General features: G+C 35.0%; 2 protein-coding genes across 9 annotated transcripts in view; both read left to right on the forward strand.

Moving 5' to 3' along the window:
* CPB2 (carboxypeptidase B2) overlaps positions 1-9,107 on the forward strand; it is a 62,289-nt gene extending 53,182 nt beyond the window's left edge. For all 3 annotated transcript variants that reach the window (XM_019794927.2, XM_034665191.1, XM_034665192.1), the window contains 2 exons: positions 3,908-3,995; positions 8,356-9,107. In XM_019794927.2, the coding sequence (XP_019650486.1) occupies positions 3,908-3,995; positions 8,356-8,540 (273 nt within the window). In that variant the 3' untranslated portion in view covers positions 8,541-9,107. The remainder of the gene's footprint in view (positions 1-3,907; positions 3,996-8,355) is intronic.
* Positions 9,108-9,303: 196 nt separating this feature from the next.
* The window catches only part of ZC3H13 (zinc finger CCCH-type containing 13), a 96,860-nt gene continuing 83,989 nt past the window's right edge, over positions 9,304-22,174 (forward strand). For 5 of the 6 annotated variants that reach the window (XM_034665193.1, XM_034665195.1, XM_034665196.1 and 2 more), the window contains exons 1-4: positions 9,304-9,648; positions 15,323-15,448; positions 15,764-15,873; positions 18,458-18,569. In XM_034665193.1, coding sequence (XP_034521084.1) covers positions 15,332-15,448; positions 15,764-15,873; positions 18,458-18,569 — 339 coding nt within the window. In that variant the 5' untranslated portion in view covers positions 9,304-9,648; positions 15,323-15,331. The remainder of the gene's footprint in view (positions 9,649-15,322; positions 15,449-15,763; positions 15,874-18,457; positions 18,570-22,174) is intronic. The other variant, XM_034665194.1, reaches the window with a different exon arrangement.

The raw sequence follows: 22,174 nt of genomic DNA on the forward strand, positions 1-22,174 counted from the left end.
CATTGGCCTTTCAGAAATAAAATAATACCTAGCTCAAGAATCAAAAACTATTGGGAAAAAATTTCTCCTTTGGCAGACAGATGGAAAGATGCCTTGTATTTTGGTCTCGTTCTGCTGAGAGTCACCCTGGGTCAGGGTTCACTGAGGGTATGTAAAGAATAGGTCCTACCCTGTGGATGTGAACTTTAGTCCAGCAGATGGGTCCCTATGAAAATGTCAGACGCATTGCTTGAAGGTCAGGGTTGAACTGTTCCACATGGAGCTGATCTACATATAAAACCATAAAAGCAAGTACAAGAGTCTCTGGAATTGTGGGTCTGCTTTGTGATAACTAGCTTTCTACAACAGCCTGGCATAGATCAAGTCCTGGCACGCATCGGGAATTGTGTACACACTGACTTCCTAAGCCCCAGGGGTTCGGTCCTATTAAAAGCACCTCTAATGTCAACATTGGAGCAAGAGTCCCCCTCCCCCTTTTTGGAATGTAGTAGAAGACACAGGAAGTTCAAAGAGGACTCATATAATCTGCTAACCCCTCACTACTTTTTGGTCCCAGATGTTCTATGTTTGGGTTGATGACAAAGAATGCAAGAGTTCTTGATGGATTGTAGCTAGGATTGGCCAACTTCTTACCCCAGATGCTTTCCGGACATGGGAAGGGTTATGGTGACAGTCTGACTCTTGCTCAAGGTCTGATTTCTGTGTAGTGGTTTGTTTCTTACTGATTCTGTTTGTTCTGGTTCTCTTTTTTTCCCCTTTCTTTCTTCTTTTATTTTAATTTTTACTTATTTGTTTTTGTTATTGAAGTATAGTTGACATACAATGTTATGTTAGTTTCAGATGTAATAATCCACAATCCTATACATCATGCTCACCACAGTAAGTGTAGTTACCATCTGTCACCATATAACAATTACAATATTATGACTATATTCCCTATGCTGCACTTTTTATTCCATGACTTATTTATTTTATAACTGGAAGTTTGTACCTCTTAATTCCCTTCACATATTTCATCCATCCTCCCAACCCCCCACCCCCAGCATCCACCAGTTTCCTCTCTGTATTTATGATTCTGTTTCTGTATTTTTGTTTGTTTGTTCATTTGCTTTGTTTTTTAGATTCCACATATAAATGAAATCATATGGTATTTGTCTTTTTCTAACTTATTTCACTTAGCATATTACCCTCTAGGTCCACCCACGTTGTTGAAAATGCAAGATCTCATTCTGTTTTGTGGCTGAATAATATTTCATTACATATATATATACCCCACATCTTCTTTATCCATTCATCTATCAACGGATACCTGAGTTGTTTCCATAACTTGGCTATTGTAAATAATGCTGCAGTAAACAGAGGGGTCATCTATCTTTTCAAATGAGTGTTTTCATTTGCTTTAGGTAAATACCCAGTAGCGGAATTACTGGATCACATGATATTTTTAGTTTTAGTTTTTTGAGGAGCCCCTGTACTATTTTCCATAGTGGTCACACCAATTTACATTCCTATCAAACAGTCCACAAGAGTTTTGTTTTGTCCACATCCACACCAGCACTTGTTATATCTTGTATTTTTGATACTAGCCATTCTGACAGGTATAAGGTGGTATCTCACTGTGGTTTTGACCTGCATTTCCCTGATGTTTGGTGATGTTGAGCATCTTTTCATGTGTCTGTTCTCTGTCTGCATGCCTTCTTTGGAAAAATGTCTATTCAGGTTCTCTGCCTATGTTTTAGGTAGATTATTTGTGGATTTGGGTTTTGTTTTGTTTTTGTTTTTGTTTTGTTGTTTTGGTATTGATGTGTATGTCCTGGTTCTCTTACAGGAATAAACTATAGCCGCATTAGGGGCTGGCAGTTACTGATGACAAATAGAAGATTATTTGCATTTTCTGAAAACAGCTCATTTAGAACATAAACATACTTGATACTTGCAATTCTTTCTCCTTCTCAAAGGAAAACTTTAAAGGAACCCTCCTTTATTGGTGTTATCCTTGAAGAAATGAAAGCCTATTTATCCTGATTTGGAAATAGAATGAGTCTGATTTCCCTTATTTTTGGATTACTGTTATCACAAGCAATTGTTAAGAGTTATTTTGTGTAAAATATTATGTTTGGAGGACATTAAAAGAAACATCAGGTGGGACCCTGCCCTTTAAGAGAACATGATATGGTTAGGGAGCTCAGCCATCAGCAAATGTTACAAATAGCTATATTCTAAGTGCAGTACTACTAAATAAGTGGCACAGATGGTAGCCCTTCTGACTAGGATAGCAGGGGGTGGCCTTGTTAACTCGATTCAGAAGGAAATGCTAGGAAAGCTAGGGGATAAAGTCCTTGCTCTTCAGGAATTTATCATCTATTAAGGGGTGACATACTGTAAAGAAAAAAAAATAATAATAAAGGGCTATTGACAACAAAGAACTGATACATTTTCAGCCAGAAACGGAAAAATAGGAAATCTAGAGGCAGACAGGTAAGGGAGGACATTGAAAGCTGAGGAAATGTGTTCCCCACAGGAAGTGTGTTTAGGTGTGGGGGGTGTGTTCAAGTGTGCATGGGTGTGAAAGTGGAGGGTGACACCATCAGAAAGTAGATGTGGTCAGCTTGTTTGAATGTCAGAATGAATTTGTATTTCATTCTGTAGACAGTGGGGTTCCACTAAAACTTTTTTGAACAAAGCAATGCTACAATGTAATATGCATGGATATTCCTCTGGGTTCTTTAAGAGAGTGTCAATGAGTACTAGCATCAACCTCATAAAAGATGATAAGCTAGAACCAAATGTAGTAGAATAAGGGATTTATTTATTAGCCTACCCCATACTGGGCACATGATCCTTTTTACTTGTTGAGTCTTTAGGAGTTATTAGACATTTTACACGAGAAGACAATAGTCCGTGAGAAGGAAATGATTCATGCATTAGGTATATATAGTATTTAGAGAAGTTGCATTTGAAGTTTGGTGATAATTTTGGAGCGCCTGGGTGGCTCAGTTGGTTAAGTGTCCAACTCTTGATTTTGGCTCAGGTCATGATCTCAGGTTGTCATATTGAGCCTGTTGTCAGGCTCTGCACTCAGTGCTGAGGCTGTTCCAATATTCCCCCTCTCCCTCTGCTCCTCCCCCTCCAAATTAATTAATTAATTATTTTTAATTCTCTAAAAAAATTAAGTTTGATGATAATTTTGTGTAGGAATAGGGTAATCCCAGGCTGTTGGCCTTTGAAATACAGTTGTATTTCATTTTATATAATAAGTGAATTCCTGAAGACCAAAAAGCATGTGAGAATTATTTTTCCTTCAAGTTAAATAAGATTTTCAATGTATTGGAAGAGTCTATGTTTAAAGCCACCCAAATGTGATTTCCATAAAGCAAAAAATATTTTTTAAAGTTTATTTATTCTTCTTACTGTGTGGATTTTCCACATGTACGTTTTTTTTTCTAGCTCTACTGGTCTGTAATTGATGTGTAACATTGTATAGGTTTAAGGCGTACAATGTGATGAATTGGTACACTTATACATTGTGAAATGATTACCACAATAAGGCTCGTTAGCACATCCATCACCTTACATTATTACAACTTTTTCTTTTGTGGTGAGAACATTTAAAATCTATTCACTCAGCAACTTTCAAGTATATAAAATAGTGGTGTTAACTATAGTCTCTATGCTGTGTGTTAGATCCCTGAAACTTATTCATCTTATAACTGGAAATTTATATCTCATGACGAACATCTTTCCATCTCATTCACATCCCCAGCGCCTGGCAACCACCATTCTACTTTCTATTTCTTCCTATACACAGTTTGATTCAATTAATATATGATTGTTTTATTAAGAAACTTCTACCTGTCCTACTTCAAAGCTGCACATTAACTGAAATTCCATATTCTATTGATTTCAGTCCCTAGTGGCCAGTGCAGCGGCCCGTGCTATTGAGAATATTGATAAAAATACCAGATATACTTATGGCAGCGGTTCAGAAACTTTATGTAAGTATTTCTTCTTAAGATCTTGGAAAACTGTGAGGTACTAAAGAAATCTGTGTGTTTGGTTTCTCTGTGTGGGTTTAATTTTTCTAAACGGAATCTTTAAACAAGGTCACATGTAAAATAGTTGGATTACAACAATCAGGAATGGAAGTGTAATAGCCATGAGAGCACTGAACAAGGCTATGTTAATAAATGAACACACGCAAAAGAAGCCAAAATTATATTTAAGAAATCATGTTCATTTGTTGAAGGGCATCTCGGTTCCTTCCACGATTTAGCTATTGTGGACAATGCTGCTATGAACATTGGGGCCCTTCAACAGATGACTGGATTAAGTTGTGGTCCATATATACAACGGAATATTACTCAGCTATCAGAAAGAACGAGTTCTCAACATTTGCTGCAACATGGACGGCACTGGAGGAGATAATGCTAAGTGAAATAAGTCAAGCAGAGAAAGACAATTATCATATGATTTCTCTCATCTATGGAACATAAGAACTAGGAAGATCGGTAGGGGAAGAAAGGGATAAAGAAAGAGGGGGTAATCAGAAGGGGGAATGAAGCATGAGAGACTATGGACTCTGAGAAACAAACTGAGGGCTTCAGAGGGGAGGAGGGTAGGGGAATGGGATAGGCTGGTGATGGGTAGTAAGGAGAGCACGTATTGCATGGTGCACTGGGTGTTATATGCAACTAATGAATCATTGAACTTTACATCAAAAACCAGGGATGTACTGTATGGTGACTAACATAATATAATAAAAAAATTTTAAAAAAAGAAAAAAAATCATGTTCATTGCCTTAGAGCAGAAATTACAGAATTGGCATCATACTGGTTGAGTGAAGCAGGAGAGGTCATAAAGCGTCAAAAGAATGTGTAAGGTGTCCAGTGCTCCCATTCAAAGTTGTTCCCTATACAAATCTAGGGACCCCTATTTGCATTAGATGCTTTAAAATAACAAGCTGTGCCTGCTGAAGCACACTATATCGTTAAATGTGTTTAGTTTGTATCACACCGATGACAGCCTGTATGTGGCAAACTCTTAAGAAATATTTTTAAATTTAATTTCTGCTAGCAGGTATTTATCAAGGGACTCTTTTTACCCATATTGGGATGACAGACAATGATTTTTTTCTTTTGAAGCTGGAGGAGGAGATGGCAAAAGAGGAACAGAAAATAAACATGAAACCAAGTGTCAGCAAACTGTGACCCATAGGCCAAATTCAGCCACTTGTCTTGTATAACCTGTGAGATAAGAATGGTTCTTCCATTTTTAAAAGATTTTATGTATTTACTTATTTATTTTAGAGAGAGTGTGCAAGTGGGAGGAGGGGCAGAGGGAGAGACAGAGAATCCCAAGCAGACTCCATGCCTAGTGCGGAGCCTGATGAGGGGCTGGATCTCACAACCTTGAGATCATGACCTAATCAGAAATCAAAAGTCTGATGCTTAACTGACTGAGGCACCCAGACACCCCAGTTTTTCCATTTTTTAAAAGGTTGAAAAAAAAGATTTTGTGACACATTAAAATTATATGAAATTCAAATTTCAGTATCCAAAGATAAAGTTTTATTTGAACAAAGTCACACCCATTTATTCATGTGTTGTCTATGATAGCTTTCATGGTAGTAGGGTCAAGTAGTTGTGACATACTTTGTTGCCTACAAAGCCTAAAATACTTACTATCCAGTCTTTTGGAGAAAAAGTTTGCCAATCTCTGATGTAGACAACGAAAGAGTCAAATATATTATAATCCCATTGAGAAGTGAAGAAAATAAAACAGGCTTATGGGTTTGAGGACTCCAGGAGAGAGGGGCTACTTAGCTAAAGTGGCCTAGGAGGATCTTTCTCTGTAGGTGACACTTCTGGGAAACCTACCTGATAAGTGTCTGCCAAACAGTGATGTAGGGGGAAAACGAGGGACAGAAAATGGCTTGTGACAAGGCCCTGAGACAATATTCGAAGCCCCAAAGTTTTCTTTAACAGGTATGATCTACAGGCATATAAAAACACATTCATCTTAATAATCATATTCATATTATTTTCAATAAATTGCTTGAGCACCAGATGCCCTATTAATAGAAAGTCCAGAATCTTCCTCTTTCTCCTCAACAGCACCCAAATGTCTCAGAACAAAGTGGGGCCAGATTGGTCCACATGGTATCTCTGTCTCTTGGTATCACTGGCCCACAGCTGCCTTTACTGACCCAGGTCCTTGCTCTGTCAGAGAGGGACCCCACACCTTCCTTTCACAATTTAGAGTTTTCTTGATTCTCATCCTTTTCTCTACCATTGCTCCTCAAAGCATAACCACAGTGTCTCAGGGCTGGAGGAGTTTACAAAGCAACTTTCTGGTGTGATGAAATCAGTCTATCTCTACACATTCATTCATTCAATCCATGAGAATGTGTTCATAAGCATGCGAAAATGGCTGGAAGAAGAAATGCCAAATACTGATAGTGGTTGTCAGAAATATTTGCTGAATAACTTATTTGATCCACTGCTGAGGGATATTTTCAATATTATAAACAATGCTTTGGTAAACACCTTTGCAGTTAACTCAAGTATAGGCATTAGAAAGTGGCAAAAATGATCACTTTATTATATGATTGTCTACCTGGAAAACAGTAGAAATCAACCAAAAATATTAGTAACAATCAAAAGTTGAATAAAGGGGCTGTGAACTAAATATACAGGAATCTAAAGCTCTCTTATATACCAAAAATAATCAGGTAGATAATAAAATGGAAAAAGAACCTACTGTCCCTCTCTATGTACATATATGTAAGTTGCACACATACATACATGCCAATACATATATGTGGGTTCATTGTTAATGTATATATGTGTGTACACATACAAATCCATATATTTATGTGAATAACCTAGAAAATTTTACTGGTATACATAAAAGAGGATAAATAAAAGGAGAAAGTTACCATAGTTTTGAGTGGGAAAGCAAAATAAAAATGGGTCAGTAGTGCTAAATTAATCTGTATATTTAATGCAATCGCAGTGAACAGTTAAATGACTGAATTTCTCTTGAAAGAATGAATTTGGTAGAAGAGCTTGTAAAATATTCTGAAAGATGAGACTAATAAGAGAGAATTTGCCTCAACCAGCTATTAAGGCACATTATAAACTTATAGTAATGAAGACTGTGGAGCTGAGCCAGGAAAAGACAGATCCACAGAAGGGAATAGTGGAAACAGAAAGACACTTAAGTATATAAGGGCATCTAGTATCTCATAAAGGAGGCATTTCTAAGAATGTTAGTTATTCAATTAATAGGGTTGGAAAACCCAACAAGCTACTCAGAAAAAGAAATTAATTGATTTGCTAGCATGTATTTCTCTAAAATAAATCCTAGGTAGATAAAATATTTTAATATAAACACTCTGCCATAAACCAAGTTGAAAGCTAAATAACCAAATAAGAAAAAAAATTCACATATTACACAGGCCTAATAACACTAATGTTGCTGTTATAAACAATTTATAAAATCAATTGAGTAGAAAAATGAGCAAAACAACTGGTAAAAAATGTAAAGATGGACAATAAAGATACCAAATAAAATGTTCAACTCAGTGGTGATCAAAGAAAGAAAATAAGATGATTCAATATTATTTTTCATCCATAAAATCACCAGAAATGCATAATTCCTGTGCATGGTATGGGAGCAGGAAGTGGACATATTCATACCCTGCCATATGAAGATGTAACTTGGTTCAATTCTTTTTCAGGTTATTTGGGAACATGTAGCATCATTGTAAAAAATACTTATTCTTAGGCTAGTGAATCTACTTCTAGGGAAGAATATTCTAAAGAAACAAAGAAGCAATTAGTAAAAACAAGAAAGATCATTGTAAAGTTGTTTATATTAACTAGAAATTAGAAACAAAAAGTCTTAAGTTCTCCAAGTAAATAATTATTGAACTTATTATATCCAGCTTTACAATGTAGTGCTATGAGATCATGAAAAATGATGACGTAGATTTGAAGTCATTGATACATAAAGCTGTTAAGATAGATTATGTTTAGAAATATTACAAAAGTGCATGTATAGGATGATCTTATTCATGTAGGGAAAAAATTAAGTATGTTAAAGCATGCACTTGAAGAAAAAGTAACACTGAAATGTTAATGGTGATTATTACTCCTTGGCAGAAATATGGTTAATTTTTATTTTCTTCCTTAACCTGGTTTTTTTTTCTATCTCCATATTCTACCAGAAACTTAGATTATTTAATAATCAGAAAAAGCTGAGCTATTTTTATTTTTAGGGGAAAAATCCATTTTGTTAGTTAACTTAAAACATCTGTATTTCAAAAAGTAATTTCTTTTTTCTTCTTGTAGACCTAGCTCCTGGAGGTTCAGATGACTGGATCTATGACTTGGGCATAAAATATTCGTTTACAATTGAACTTCGAGATAAAGGCAGATACGGATTCTTGCTGCCAGAGCGTTACATCCAACCCACTTGTAGAGAAGCTCTCGCCGCTATCTCTGAAATAGTTGGGCATGTCATCAAGAATGTTTAACGCCCTTCATTTTTTCACTTTTCTCTCATATTCTAATTTACTGGTTCCAACAAGACTGAATCATTGTACCCGTTCTTCTAAAATTTTATCTGTAGTTTTTAGAAAAGGTTTTCCTGTTCCTTGCTTTTGTCAAAGAACAAAATAAATGCTACCTTAAAATTAAGGCAGAAAAGGGCTCACATTTCTTTTTCCTTTTTAAAAAAATTGTAAGAGGCTAGATACAAATTTTGATTCAGGATGTTTGACTACTCACGTCAAGCAATTTTAATAACTAGGTTCTTTTGGATCATTGGACCGCAAAAGGAAAGGTGGTTACAAGTACATTAAAGATTTCTGCTCCAAATTTTCAATGAACTGCTTGCGCCTTTAAAAGCACAACCGTGTGTGCTTTGCTCCACAGTAAATAAGCGATGGCCCCTGTAAGCGGAGGAGTGTCAAAAACACGACAAACACCACCTGTCACTGCTCACTAGCAAATGAACAAATGGCTGTAGTTATTTTCAACAACAGATGTGGCATTTACGACACCTGTTTATTGTAAGAGATTATGTAATAAAAGGAGTAAACTCTTTCTCTTAAATTCACTTTTTATTGGAATTTTGGCTCTCCACGCTTCATAGAACGCACCCCAAGGATTTGATGATTTCCACTGCACTCCTACGAGCCGACGTTACGCCCAGGGGCGTGTCTCCGAAGGGGCGGTGCCTGCGCGCTGACGACTAATCTGGGGGCCGGAAGCTGCCTCGGTCCGCTGGGGATCTGGGCAAACATTTGACTTCCGGCGGCATTTTGAGTCGGTCCTCCTAGCGGCCTGCTAGTGTTTTCGTTGCCTTTTCCTGCTCTCTAGTGTCTCTTCGTTGTTTTTCGTCCTACGTCTCAGTCTCACTCGACCCTAGCTAAGCGGCAGGCGGGTTCTGCTTCTCAGCTTCCCCGGGGGCCTCTCGCTAGCGAAGGGCGGGTTCCCGGGAGCCGCGCGCGCACCTCCTTCTCCTCGCCGTCGTCTTCCCGGGGCCAGGCGCGGGGACAGAGAGTCGCCTCCCCCGCTCCTCGGAGCGGTGGCGGCGGTAGCGCCTCCGGACTGAGCTTGCGACAGGAGCTCGGGGAGGAGGTAAGCTTGAATTCTGTGAATTGGTGTGGGTATCAGGGAAAAGGCGTTGGACGGACACGGCATGGGGAGGCCCCGGGTTGTCCTCCATCCCCTCTTGGGTCACACCAGTGTTTTTAACTCTCCTTGAGCATCCCACCCTTAATTCTGCAATTGCTCCCTGGGCTCGCTTCTCGCTCTTGTTCTGATTCCGGCGAGTTTAAGAGGACGGGTGGATTCAGACAAAAGACTGTGCTGGGTCCCTACCAAAAAGGCTTGGGAACCCTTGCGCAGTACTCGCATTTGTATTCGCTGGACGGGAGCAGGAATATGGTCTTAGATTTAGAGGCTCCCTCTGTACGCATTCCAGACCTTTAGGAAAAATTATCTTGCTGTTGGTTGTATTTGGTTTTGCTTATTTCCCGGCAGTGATAATTTAACGACTCGGGTCCTGGAGCTTGAGAAGGGCTACTTTATCGTTACATTCCCTAGGTAGTTACTTTTGGCAACTATCTGTCAGAAACTGGGGAAGGTGGAGTGAAAGGAGAGGGTGTGCAGTTTGGCATTATCTCTTTCTAAACAGGTTAAAATTATGTGGCTGGAAAATTGATCAGAGTTGATATTACTTGAATGATATTTTTAGGATCTTGTTTGAGGAGCGTAGTGTCTTAAGCTATTCGGTTATATTGCGAAGTTTCAGATAATTTGAACTACTCTGAAAATTATAGGTGTATACTATCTCTTCAGGTTTTTGGTTTTTTTGAAGAAATAATTTTAAAAGTTTGGAAAATATCTTCACACCTCAACTTTTCGGCGTCCATGATACTGTTGCAGTTAATCTAAATGTATATGCAGTATAATCCATGCATGTGTATATGGTGCCAGTTAGGGGAGTCTAGTTTTGTAATATTTGAAATTACTGGCTTTAGTACCTAAGAGACAATATTTTTAAAAGTATTGCGGACATAATCTGTAGATTTTCAAATAATTTCCAATTTCTTAATGAAATATTTAGATTATAAGATGACAATTTAAACAAGAGGCTACTAAGAATGTTGATGCAGGTGTGTAGCAGTTCGTGTCTGTAAAAATAGTTGCAACATGAAACTTAGACTTTTACTGTGTGGATCTGGTAGGATCCAATTTTATCAAATGCATGCCTCTTACTGGCTTCCTAATTCTTGCTGATTCAAAATGAATATTGATTGCATATTTAAGATATGCAAATCAATCTACTTTTCATATTGGTAAATTAATACTAAAATTCATCAAGTGGATGCTATTTTCGCTTCTGTACAGGTTATTAGCATGTTAATAAGTTGTCAGTGTTAATTTGTATTACAGTATGCATTGGCAGTTAAATATAGAAATCAAAATTGTTTAATTGACATTTATTTGAAGAGTTCGTTTTCAGTGGATGTAAGTCTTCCCGACCGTCCCCAACCCCATTCTCCATTTCATACACAGTTGGAGCTATTTTAGTAGATAGTAACAGCTGTAGGTTAACTGGTGTTGCTATTTAAAGTATCTTTATTCTTTTTGGTAGTCTGCATGTTGCAGTTCTGTTTATTTCACTTTATAGTAGTTGCTAGCATTGGCTCTTTTCTGTGCATAGTCTTTTTAACAAATTATTTTTTTCTGCACAGTGCTGCAGTATTGCCATGCTCATTTTAGTTAGTCAATTTAGTTCTTTTAATTTTGTTTGGAATTAAATTTGGAATTGTTTTAGTCTATCTGTAAGCAACCTGCAAGATTGTTTTAGAAAGTTATTTTTAAAAAAATTCTCCCAGACTATGCATCAAATAAACTTAATGTTTTTCTTTCAAAAATACGAAATATAAATAGGAAGAGACCTTATTTTTAATATAAACCTTTTAATTTTAGAACTTCAGTGAATAAGAATTTATTCCACCAGTTAGTAAATTTATGTAGTTTTTATTGTTTAATTACTTGACAGTTTCCTAATACTATGCTGCAACTTACCCAGATTAAAATCATATATGCTTTCATTTGTGCTAGGGGAAGATGAGGCCTCAAAAAGATGTAATTGTGGATTAAAATGAGGATACTAGAATTGATATATGTTTTATTGACAAGATTTTAGTAATTAGCCTTCAGGAATCATTGCTCATTTGTACGTTTCCCCTTTCTTAGCCATATTTATAAGGTGTATCTTTGAGTACATTGTGGTATTTGTAAGTTTTGGGGGGAGAAAGGGGACTGTTCCCATTTATTAAGACCATCTTTTGTTATATTTTAATAGATTCAAACTCTTTGCCCCCTGTTTTTCAATTGAAAATATATCATAAAACCCTTGATATTTATTTACTCTGCAAATGGAGGGGAGAAATAGGAAAATAACTCCATAGACTTTCACCGTTGGTGAAATGTTGGTGTTTGGGAAAGACATGATAATGTGGGTGAAAGTGTAATGACAACTTGAAATCAAAGATTAATTTGAAAACAAAACTGGAGGGAAAAGATTTAAAGTCTCTGAGGTAGGGAAGACTTTGATATTTACATTTCTATTTTATTGTTTCTAACTTTTCTCACATACTTTGAAGCATTTGCTTATTGAAGCCTGTTTAGATATTAATTGAAAAAGGTTTTTATCCCCACTCAGTCCAATCTATATTTTATTATATTGTGGTATTTATTTGCCTTTGAGGGCCCAAATTTTTAGATTAAAAATTCTAATTAAGTCATTTTAGTTGTTCACATACTTAATATATATGAGTAAATGCTTTTCTGGTGTATTGTAGATTATGTGTATATATTTAGACAAGTAGGATTTAAAATATTATATTTTGTATCCTTTATAAGCATAAAGCATTTTATCTATGTCAGTCATGAATATTTCAGTAATAATATTTCGAAAACTTACTATTGCTGACTACTGATTGAAGTTCCTAGATAGATGATCAGAAGAATTCCTCTTCCTTTCAATTAGAAAACTTCAAGTCATACTTTTTCCCTTTTGTCTTAGATTTTTTTTTCCTGTCTATGACCTCCCTATAACGTAGACCCGGTACTCAAAGTCAGTGCAATTTTAGGAGGAAGCCTGACACTGTTGGATTCTGAGAATATGATTTTTACTTTGCTGTTTTTCCCTAAGTTGGAGGACTCAAAGTAGCTAAAAGTAAAGTTCCAGTGATAATAACTGTGTAGATGAATCTTGATGTCACATGTACAAGCAACTTTGTCTCTGTGGGAAGGTACTCTTTTAGTGGCAGGAATATATACAAGGAGGAGTATAAGATTCCATCATCAGTCCTCACTTGTTTTTCTTTGACATAGTCCTCCAAACCTTTTGAAATCTTCAAAGTTTACGTTAGTGATCTAGGATTGGAGAGAAGCCATGGTTTTCAGTGGTAGGTCAGGGGAGTAGTGGAGTGCTGATCCAAGCAACAGATTATAGAGCCGGAAGAGAAACAGTGGAGTTAATACCAGGGGCCCGCAGAAAAAACAAGAAAGGAGATGCTAGATGACCAGTGTTCAGGTATAATAATAAATAGCTGTTGCCCAAATTGTGGAAAGCAGTACCATTAATTTTTTTGGAGGAGGGTATATTGGGAGTGGCAGCATGCTGCGGCTGTATAGGAGTTTGGGGAGCAGAACTATTTCCATTGATAGTGGAGGGAAATATGTAAGGTTAGGGTTAGTCATCTTGAGACAGCATGGGGGGATGGTGTGCCTGTTTTCTAAGTTCTAAATAACTAATAAGAGCTAATAAGGAACTTTCAGAACTCATTCAATTTTAACTTTATTAATAAATGTTTAAAAAATTGAATTAGTGAATGAAGGTTACAATGTACATCTCTATATTAATATTTATAGTAACATAATGAGACTTGACCATTTGTTTTTGTTCTAAACTTTCCCTATTTTTTGTGACATGTTCACTTTTTATGGACTCCTTGCTCAGATATAAATTGTAAAGTGGTTTTCTCAGTTAAGCAAAGCTCTACATTTTCTAGAAGATCTTTTCTCAGTTTCCATTTATCTTGGCCTTCTGTTCTATAAAGAACTTTTCAGTTCAGTAAATCAAAGGGACATGTGAAATTTTACCAAATTTTACTCTGTAAGTTCACATTTGGGCTGAGAATGAAATCAAAGATTATCTTATAATACTAATGTATGTAGGGTTGGCTGTATAGTTCCTTATTTGGAGAACAGGTGATACATACGTGGTTTTATGTTGCAACAAACTCTTACTCATTAATGTGTCACTCTACACTAATTTTTAAAAATTTGTAAAGTTACTTTCCAATTTCTCTGAATCACTAAAAAGTAATTACTAAAATGTTTGTATTTTATATTAAAGAATAAAAATATACATTTTTTTCCCAATTTAAAACTACCATGTTGTATCATTTTTATTTTCCTCTTGGTTCATTATCTTTGTTCATTTGTCAAATGTTGTCCTTACTCCTAGGATTCTTTTAAAAATGTGACCTGAGAAGAAGTATCTAATTAAACCAGATATTGTTTATAATTTTTTTAAACTTTTGATTTGGTACTATCAAGACTTAATTTCCTTTCAAGTGATATGTTTTTATTTTTGAAACCGCATTAAAGAGCTTCTTGAATTTGTGAATTTTATGGAGACCAGTTCTGTACCAGATGGAACTTTTACTTCTTTAGCAACCATTCATTCTAGTAACTTTTGACTATTGATAAGATTTCAACTAATTGGACTATATGAAATATGATATGGTTTAGTCCCCCCCCTTAGGCAGTTCCTACCCAGTTCCCACAGTGATGTACTAATTTTTTCTAGATCTATAACTTCATGTTTTTTTCTAACATATATCATAAATACTGTTATCTTATGTTTTCATTTCCAGTTGAATCACCTGATTATATACTTGGATTTGTTTTGTTATGGTTTTAGTTTTAAATGTTTTATTTGCTTTTGTAAAATATTTTTACAATTTGCCTTTCTTGTTTCTAATAATGGTAAGATAGCCTGTTTATCACTTTTAGCATCTTTGACTTTTATGTCAATGTAGTATAAATTATAGAAACATCTTGGCCTCTAGTTCTGTAGCCTGTCCTATTTTGAAAGAAAGTCATTTTGTCAACATTGAATTTTCTTTATATTATTGAAAATAAATGTCCTTGATTAGATTGTTCTTTTTTAAGCTCTGTTAAGATAGAGAAAATATTTAAATAGTTTGTATTTTTCTCCCAAGCTGATTTTTGGAATATACCTAATGTCACAAAGTGTATAAAGCATAATTTCTACTATCATTAAAATTCTCACCTGATTTTATTTTCCATTCTCTTTGACATGGCTTTCTTTTCCAGTTAACTACCTTATGGAGAATAGCACAACTTTTCCTTAAAAGATAGTTAACTAAATTTTGAAACTTAGAAACTAAACATTTTGTAGTTGTTTTCTGAGGTTGGATGTACTATGAAAACTGTGCGAGTAGAATCTTATTCCTTCACACTGCAGAAGAGTAAAAATTCTAGCCAACAGATTTCAGCGTTGTTATAATAAGCTCACTAATGTGGCGTGCCTTAGAAGATACCTTCTGTTTACCTGTGACCTCTCCTATGCCTTTTTCTTCCTGAGAAAGTTCCCCATAATTTTACAGTGTTATCTACAGCTTTATCTATGTGTAAGTTATGGGCTCAGTTAATTTAAAACTGAAGAATTTTACAGTTTTGCCTCTCTCTTTTTTGGTTAAAGTAGTACAAAATGTCAAAAATTAGAAGGAAGGTCACAGTGGAAAATACCAAGACCATATCTGATAGCACATCCCGAAGACCCAGTGTATTTGAGAGGCTTGGACCCAGCACTGGCAGTACAGCAGAGGTGAGTTGTCACTAGATCAGTCACAGGGGGTGTCTTATAATCCTGTTCTTGAATACTGATTTGTATCATAAAGGTGAACAGGTTGTTGTTGTATTGTAGGAATGTTCGGTAAATTTTTAAAACTGAGTTTCATGAAGGAGTGAAAAGGGTAATAATTTTTATGGGTTTTTTTCCTGATGTTTTTATTGTTTGGGGAATGAATAACGTATCTCAAGGTAGCTGGAATTTTGGTAGCATTTGTTTTAATTTTGTCCCACTAGCATCTTTTTTTCCAGAAATAAATATGAAATTTACATAGTCATATCTGTCTCTTAGACACAGTGCCGTAACTGGCTGAAGACTGGCAACTGCCTCTATGGAAACACATGTAGATTCGTACATGGCCCTTCACCCCGTGGTAAAGGTTATAGCAGCAATTATAGAAGGTAAATTAAGAACTTTGAATTGTTCATATACTATTAGAAGATGGCTTTTGTAATTTATCTAGTATAAAAATCTGAAATACAAGCATATATTTGATCAGATTTTTCTCTTTTGGTGGTGGTCTTATCAATAGTCAAAGATCAACAAGATCTTTTTAGTTGTTCAAGATTAATAAAATGTACACTTTAAAATTATTTGCTCAGTATTTACTGTTTTTCCAATAGATTTTTTTATAATATATGTATGACTTATTTCCCCCACCCCCAGGAATGTGCTAAAGTGGTTTAAGATAGCAGAATTTCATGGATTTACTTTTACTGGGGAAAGACTGTTTTTAACTCTTAAAAAATTAAAATTTAACAAATACAATTTTAGCTTTCTAAGATGTTTAAATTCAAATCTTAATGACATAAGACAACCTGCTGCAAGCTCTGTACATTAAAATACATTCACCAGATCCCTTATCACAATGTATTAATGTAAATGAAAACAGGTACTTATATGTAGATAAAGAAGGTACTACTACCTATTTAGGACATCTTTTTGCCTTTAATAAAGGCAAAGCTAAATGTAACTTTCCTAATAAAGACCTTTAATTTTTCTTTTGGTTCAGTTCATGATGATTATATTATGGTGTTTAAATATGTAACATATGTAAAGTTTGTCACAAAAACAGTTTAAACTTGATTGGTAAACAAGTAGTTAACCAAATCCTAAAATTGGATGTGCTGATTGCTTTGGTAACAGCAGTAGTACAAAACTGAACATTAGCATTTGCAGATTTTTTTAAATGGGTGAATTTGTGTGTGTGTGTGTGTGTGTGTGTGTGTGTAGATTTTGAAGCTTAATAGAATTTAAAATTCAGACCGTTAACTGACTTCCTGTTCACTTAAATGTGCATTTTAGTTTACTTGTGATGCTGAATACTGTTTTATTTGTATTTAGATTGTCATCTGTGCCTTCTGTTAATGTGGAAAAACCAGTTCTTAACATGCGTTTAATTATCTGTATAAATATACACCTAGGTAAAGTGTTTCAATAATTTTAATGTTTTGTTCATATTATTACCACACTTTTAACACATGCTTTAATTCATCTGTGAAATTAATTGTTAACTGACACAAAATTTTTATACAAGAGGTAATTTTGAGGAAAGTGGGCAGAGGAATTTGTCTAAAATGGGAAAAAATAGTGTCATTACTAGACTTAGAATACAGGATTTTTTTTGTTCTCTTGTGCATGTTTTTCCATTTGATAACCCCCTTTGGATTTGTCTTTTTTTTCCTTCATTGGGAAGAAAATACAGTTCATAATGTGATGCAAAGATGGAAAGAAAAACTGTATTTCAGAAATGCTTAGTCACAAAATATTAAGTCATTATTGAGCACTCATTGTATGTAGAGCATTCTGTTAAGCGCTCCTTAGGGTCAAAACAAGTTCTTAATAAATTGTCTTATTATATAAAGGAAACCACGACACAAAAGATGTACAATGTCATCATAATTATAATTTAAAGCATTTAAGTACTGGTTTTTAATAGGTTCCACTTTCAAGGTCAGATTTAACTATTAAAACATTTAATATAGTCCTATAAAATGTACATACAGATATTAATGAGATCCTTTAAAGTGAATTAATTGAAATTATTTTCTTCATTAATCATGTGACTTGTATTGATTGATAAAAGAATTGATTTGATTGATAACTATTACTTGAAATAGATGTAAATGTTTATGTGATTTGTTTATATCCTTAAAAAATATATACAGTATTTTTTGGTGGCCAGTGAGGGACATACCACTCCTTAACTTCTATTGCCCTTTTTAAAAGGTCCTCTAGGAATATTGTTTAAAGGAAGTGTGTTTTCTCACTAATGGTGTAAAAATAATTGGATAGCCATCTGTCACATTTTCAGTATGAATTATGAAAGCTTACGAATGTTGACTATAAATATGTATGATTTTACCTAATTAAAAAGAAATCTGCCGAAGTTTTGCTTTGAATCCTTTAACTATTGTCTATTCTGAAATAATTTCAAATTTTAAGAAAAGTTATAAGAATAACACAAAACTCTGTGTCCCGTGATTCATAAGATGGGTAATTCTCACTTGTAGATGTTACCTCGAGCCACATACGTGTATGCGTGATAATACTTTTGCTTCTTGATTAATTCTACAACATTGTGGTTTAAAACTATCTTCCTACGTTTTACTTTCAAATATAACTAATACCTTTATGTGATTTTTAGAAAAACAAATTAAGCTGTTAATTACAAATTCCTTTTTCTTGGCTCACATACAGTTTCTTATTCATATCATCAGTACCTGCCTCCCCGTGGAGTTTTATTGTGTACATTTCTGATTGTAATGGGGAGAAAACTTGTAAGTGATGCTCATATTTTTTATATATTAATATTTAAGCTGAAGCAAATTAATTGTTTTTCTGAACATTAGGAGCCATGAACAGAAAAATTTTCTTGAGATTCATGAGGTATTTCTGTAATTATATTCTTATAAATGTTATATAAATATAGATTTTTGTTGTTTTGTTTTGTTTTTTGTTTTGTTTTTGTTTTTTGGTTCAAAGGTCACCAGAAAGACCTACAGGGGATCTTAGAGAAAGAATGAAGAACAAGCGCCAAGATGTGGACACTGAGTCCCAGAAACGAAATACAGAGGAGTCATCCTCACCTGTTAGGGTAGGAATGAATTTCCCAAAACAAAGTTAAATTTCAGTAGTGATTTATTACTTATGTTCCATTTGAAATATTATCTTGTGTGCTAAATATATGGTAGGTGTGTAATATCACATTATAATGTTTTATATGGATATAATGTAATTTAGAGAAAAAAAGTCCTCTGGGAAAACTGACAATTCTCTGAATCAGTTCTTGGTGGTAGTTAAGATGAAGGGAATTGGTTCACAGAGCTCAAGCTGAACTTCATAGGATTTCTGTATCTTGGTGGGCATCATGAGTATCTAAAAGTATTCTTAAATTTTCAGAATTCAGCCAGCCATCATATCCGGCTTGTTTCCAAGAAAGATTGAAGTGGGTTACAGTAGAACACTGAGAAATTAAAACAATGAAAGCAAGGCATGGTGGTGACAGAAACTGAACTAGAGACCTTAGGTGAAGGAAAGCTCATGTGACCACAAAATTTAATGGTGAATTTCTTGGCAATGAAGCCAAAAGAGAAATATATTTTATGATGTAGATTATCGAATAAAAGAAAACATCGGTGTATCAGTGTTTCAGATATGGAAATCTCGCCCTAAGCTAGTGTTTTTAAAGAAATTTATGTATATGTGTTTGTAACAGATTTGTTGGGATATAATCCACGTACCATGCAATTTGTCCATTTAAAGCGTACTTTTGGTGGCTTTTTGTATATTCCCAGAGTCATGCAACCATCACCATAATCAGTTTTAGAGCATTTTCATTATCGTAAAAAAAAAAAAAAACAAACCAAAAAAGCCCTGTACCCCTTTAATGGTTATACCTGTATCATCTAACTGACCACCAGCCCCAGGCAACCACTATGCCACTTACTATCACTGTAGATTTGCCTGTTCTGGATGTTTCATATAAGTGGAGTCATGCAATGTGTGGCTTTGTTTTTGACTTGTGTCTTTTACCTACTATAGTGTTTTCAAGGTTCATGAAAGATTATTAGGATATATAATATTTTATGTCTTGTTTTTGCCAGATATTCCATTGTTTTAATATATCACGTTTTGTTTATCCATTCATTAATTGATGAACATTTGGGTTGTTTCCACTTTCCAGCTTTTATGTATAATGCTTCTGTGAACATCCATAAACATTTTTTTGAGTGACATATATTTTCGTTTCTCTTGGGTTTATATCTAGAAGTAGAATTGCTGAGACATATACTAACTCTATGTTTAATTTTTTGAGAAACTGCAAGGTTGTTTTCCAAAGCAACTACACTATTTTACATTCTTGCCAGCAGTGTGTGAGGTTTTCAGTTCTCTACATCTTTGTCAGCATTTGCTGTTATTGAACTCTTTGATTAGAGCCATCTTAATGGGTGGTAATCTCATTATAGTTTTTGCATTTCCCTGATGGCTAATGATACTGAAATCATGGATATTGAACAATAAGATGTGCCTATTGGCCATCTGCATATCTTCTCTGGAGACATGTCTTTTCAGATCTTTGCCTGTTTTTTAATTTGGGTTGTCTTTTTTTGTTGATTTATAATAACTCTCTATATTTTAGATACAAATTCCTTATTTATGATTTGCAAAAATTTTCTTCCATTCTGTGGGTTGTCTTTTTATGTTTTTGATGATGTCCTTTAAAGCACAAATGTTTTTAGTTTGATGAAATACAGTTTATCTGTTTTTGTTGTTGTTTGTGCTTTAGGTGTCTTATCTAAGAAACCATTGCCTAATTCAGGGTTACAAAGATTCATGCCTTGTTTTCTTCAAAGAATCTTTGAGCTTTATCTTTAGCTTTGATCCCTTTTGAGTTAATTTTTATTTATGGTCCAGCCTTATTCTTTTTCATGTGGATGTCTTACTTGCCTCATATTATAATCTTTTTATTAAAATTCTTGAGTTGTTTAAAGATAAACCTTTCTGGTAATTTAAGCTACATAGAAGCTTGCTTATGACTGTTTTTTTTGATCCTCGATAAAAAAGTTGCTTTACAGTTTTACATTATAGTTTGTAGAGATTTAAATTCAGGAACCTAAAGTATGGGGGCGCCTGGGTGGCTCAGTCGTTAAGCATCTGCCTTTGGTTCAGGTCATGATCCCAGGGTCCTGGGATTGAGCCCCTCATCGGGCTCCCCGCTCAGCGGGAAGCCTGCTTCTCCCTCTCCCACTCCCCCTGCTTGTGTTCCCTCTCTCGCTGTGTCTCTCTGTCAAATAAATAAAATCTTAAAAAGAAAATAAATAAAATAAATTCAGGAACCTGAAGTAATACACTTTTAAGTATGTATTTTTCTAATGTCTGATGATACATAATACTGCTTTAGAAATCTCAGTAGTTCTTAGCTAGAGGTATGTACGTATCAGAATTCTTTTGGAGGAGAAAGAGTCTTTTGCAAAATACATGCTGATACTCTACCCCTGATCTACTGAATTAGAATTTCTGGGTAGGGGCTGAGCATTTGTATTGTATTTTGAAATAACCAATTACTCAGAATAAAGAATGAAATCCATGATTTGCTGGTAATGTTTAACAACGACTCAGGGAAAAAAGCCATGCTTTGTAGGATTTGCCAATTTCTTTGGCACAGATTCTCCCATCGTGGTCAGTTTCAAGTTCGCAAAGTGGTACCACTGAATACAGAGTTGGGGAGCGATAACTCATTTTCACACCATCATATAGTATTTTTCACACATACACACATGTACGTACATATATATACACACACACTCACCTATAATAAATGTAATTAATCTCAAGAGTAAAATGTACTGAAATACTTAGGAAGTGAGTTTTGAATAACAGTTACCTTTGTTTTTATTATTTGTGTAATTGTTAGCTTATAGCATTTAATTTTTAATCATAGCTGTGTTTAACAATGGCTTCTACAGTTCCTAAAAATTTAACACAAGAGTTGGCTCTTGTGAGTCAGTGTGAATTGGCTCTAGCATACCATTAAATGGACTGTAGTTCAAAAGGCAAACGTCTAGAATTCATATTCTGAAGACATTATTTTAGGAATTGTTTTTTAATTCTGCTGTCAGTTTCCTTATCTGTAAATGGAGGTCATAGCTCTATCAGTGTTTTGCTGTGAAGAAAATATATGTAAAACAAGTAACATGAGTGGCTAATCCATGATGACTGTTTAATAAATGGCACGTACAGTATGAGAATAGCTCTTGGCCTTTCCTCTCTAATGTACATTGCTCTTAATAGGAGATGAACATCCGCATTGGAGATTTAGGGATTTAGGTTGTTAACAGATATCTAAATCTAAGTGTGTTGCCGATCAGAAAGGTTTATATTTTCAGCATATCAATTTAGTAGACAGCAGAGTTGGCATTTCATCAAGAAATTTATTTATTTATTTATTTATTTATTTATTTTTTTAATATTTTATTTTTTATTCGACAGAGATAGAGACAGCCAGCGAGAGAGGGAACACAAGCAGGGGGAGTAGGAGAGGAAGAAGCAGGCTCATAGCAGAGGAGCCTGATGTGGGGCTCGAACCCGTAACGCCGGGATCACGCCCTGAGCTGAAGGCAGACGCTTAACCGCTGTGCCACCCAGGCGCCCCTCATCAAGAAATTTAAAGCCTGCTTCTTACTTTCCCTAGATGAGAAA

The sequence above is a fragment of the Ailuropoda melanoleuca genome, chromosome 7 (genome assembly GCF_002007445.2).
Source record: "Ailuropoda melanoleuca isolate Jingjing chromosome 7, ASM200744v2, whole genome shotgun sequence".
Lineage (NCBI taxonomy): Eukaryota > Metazoa > Chordata > Mammalia > Carnivora > Ursidae > Ailuropoda > Ailuropoda melanoleuca.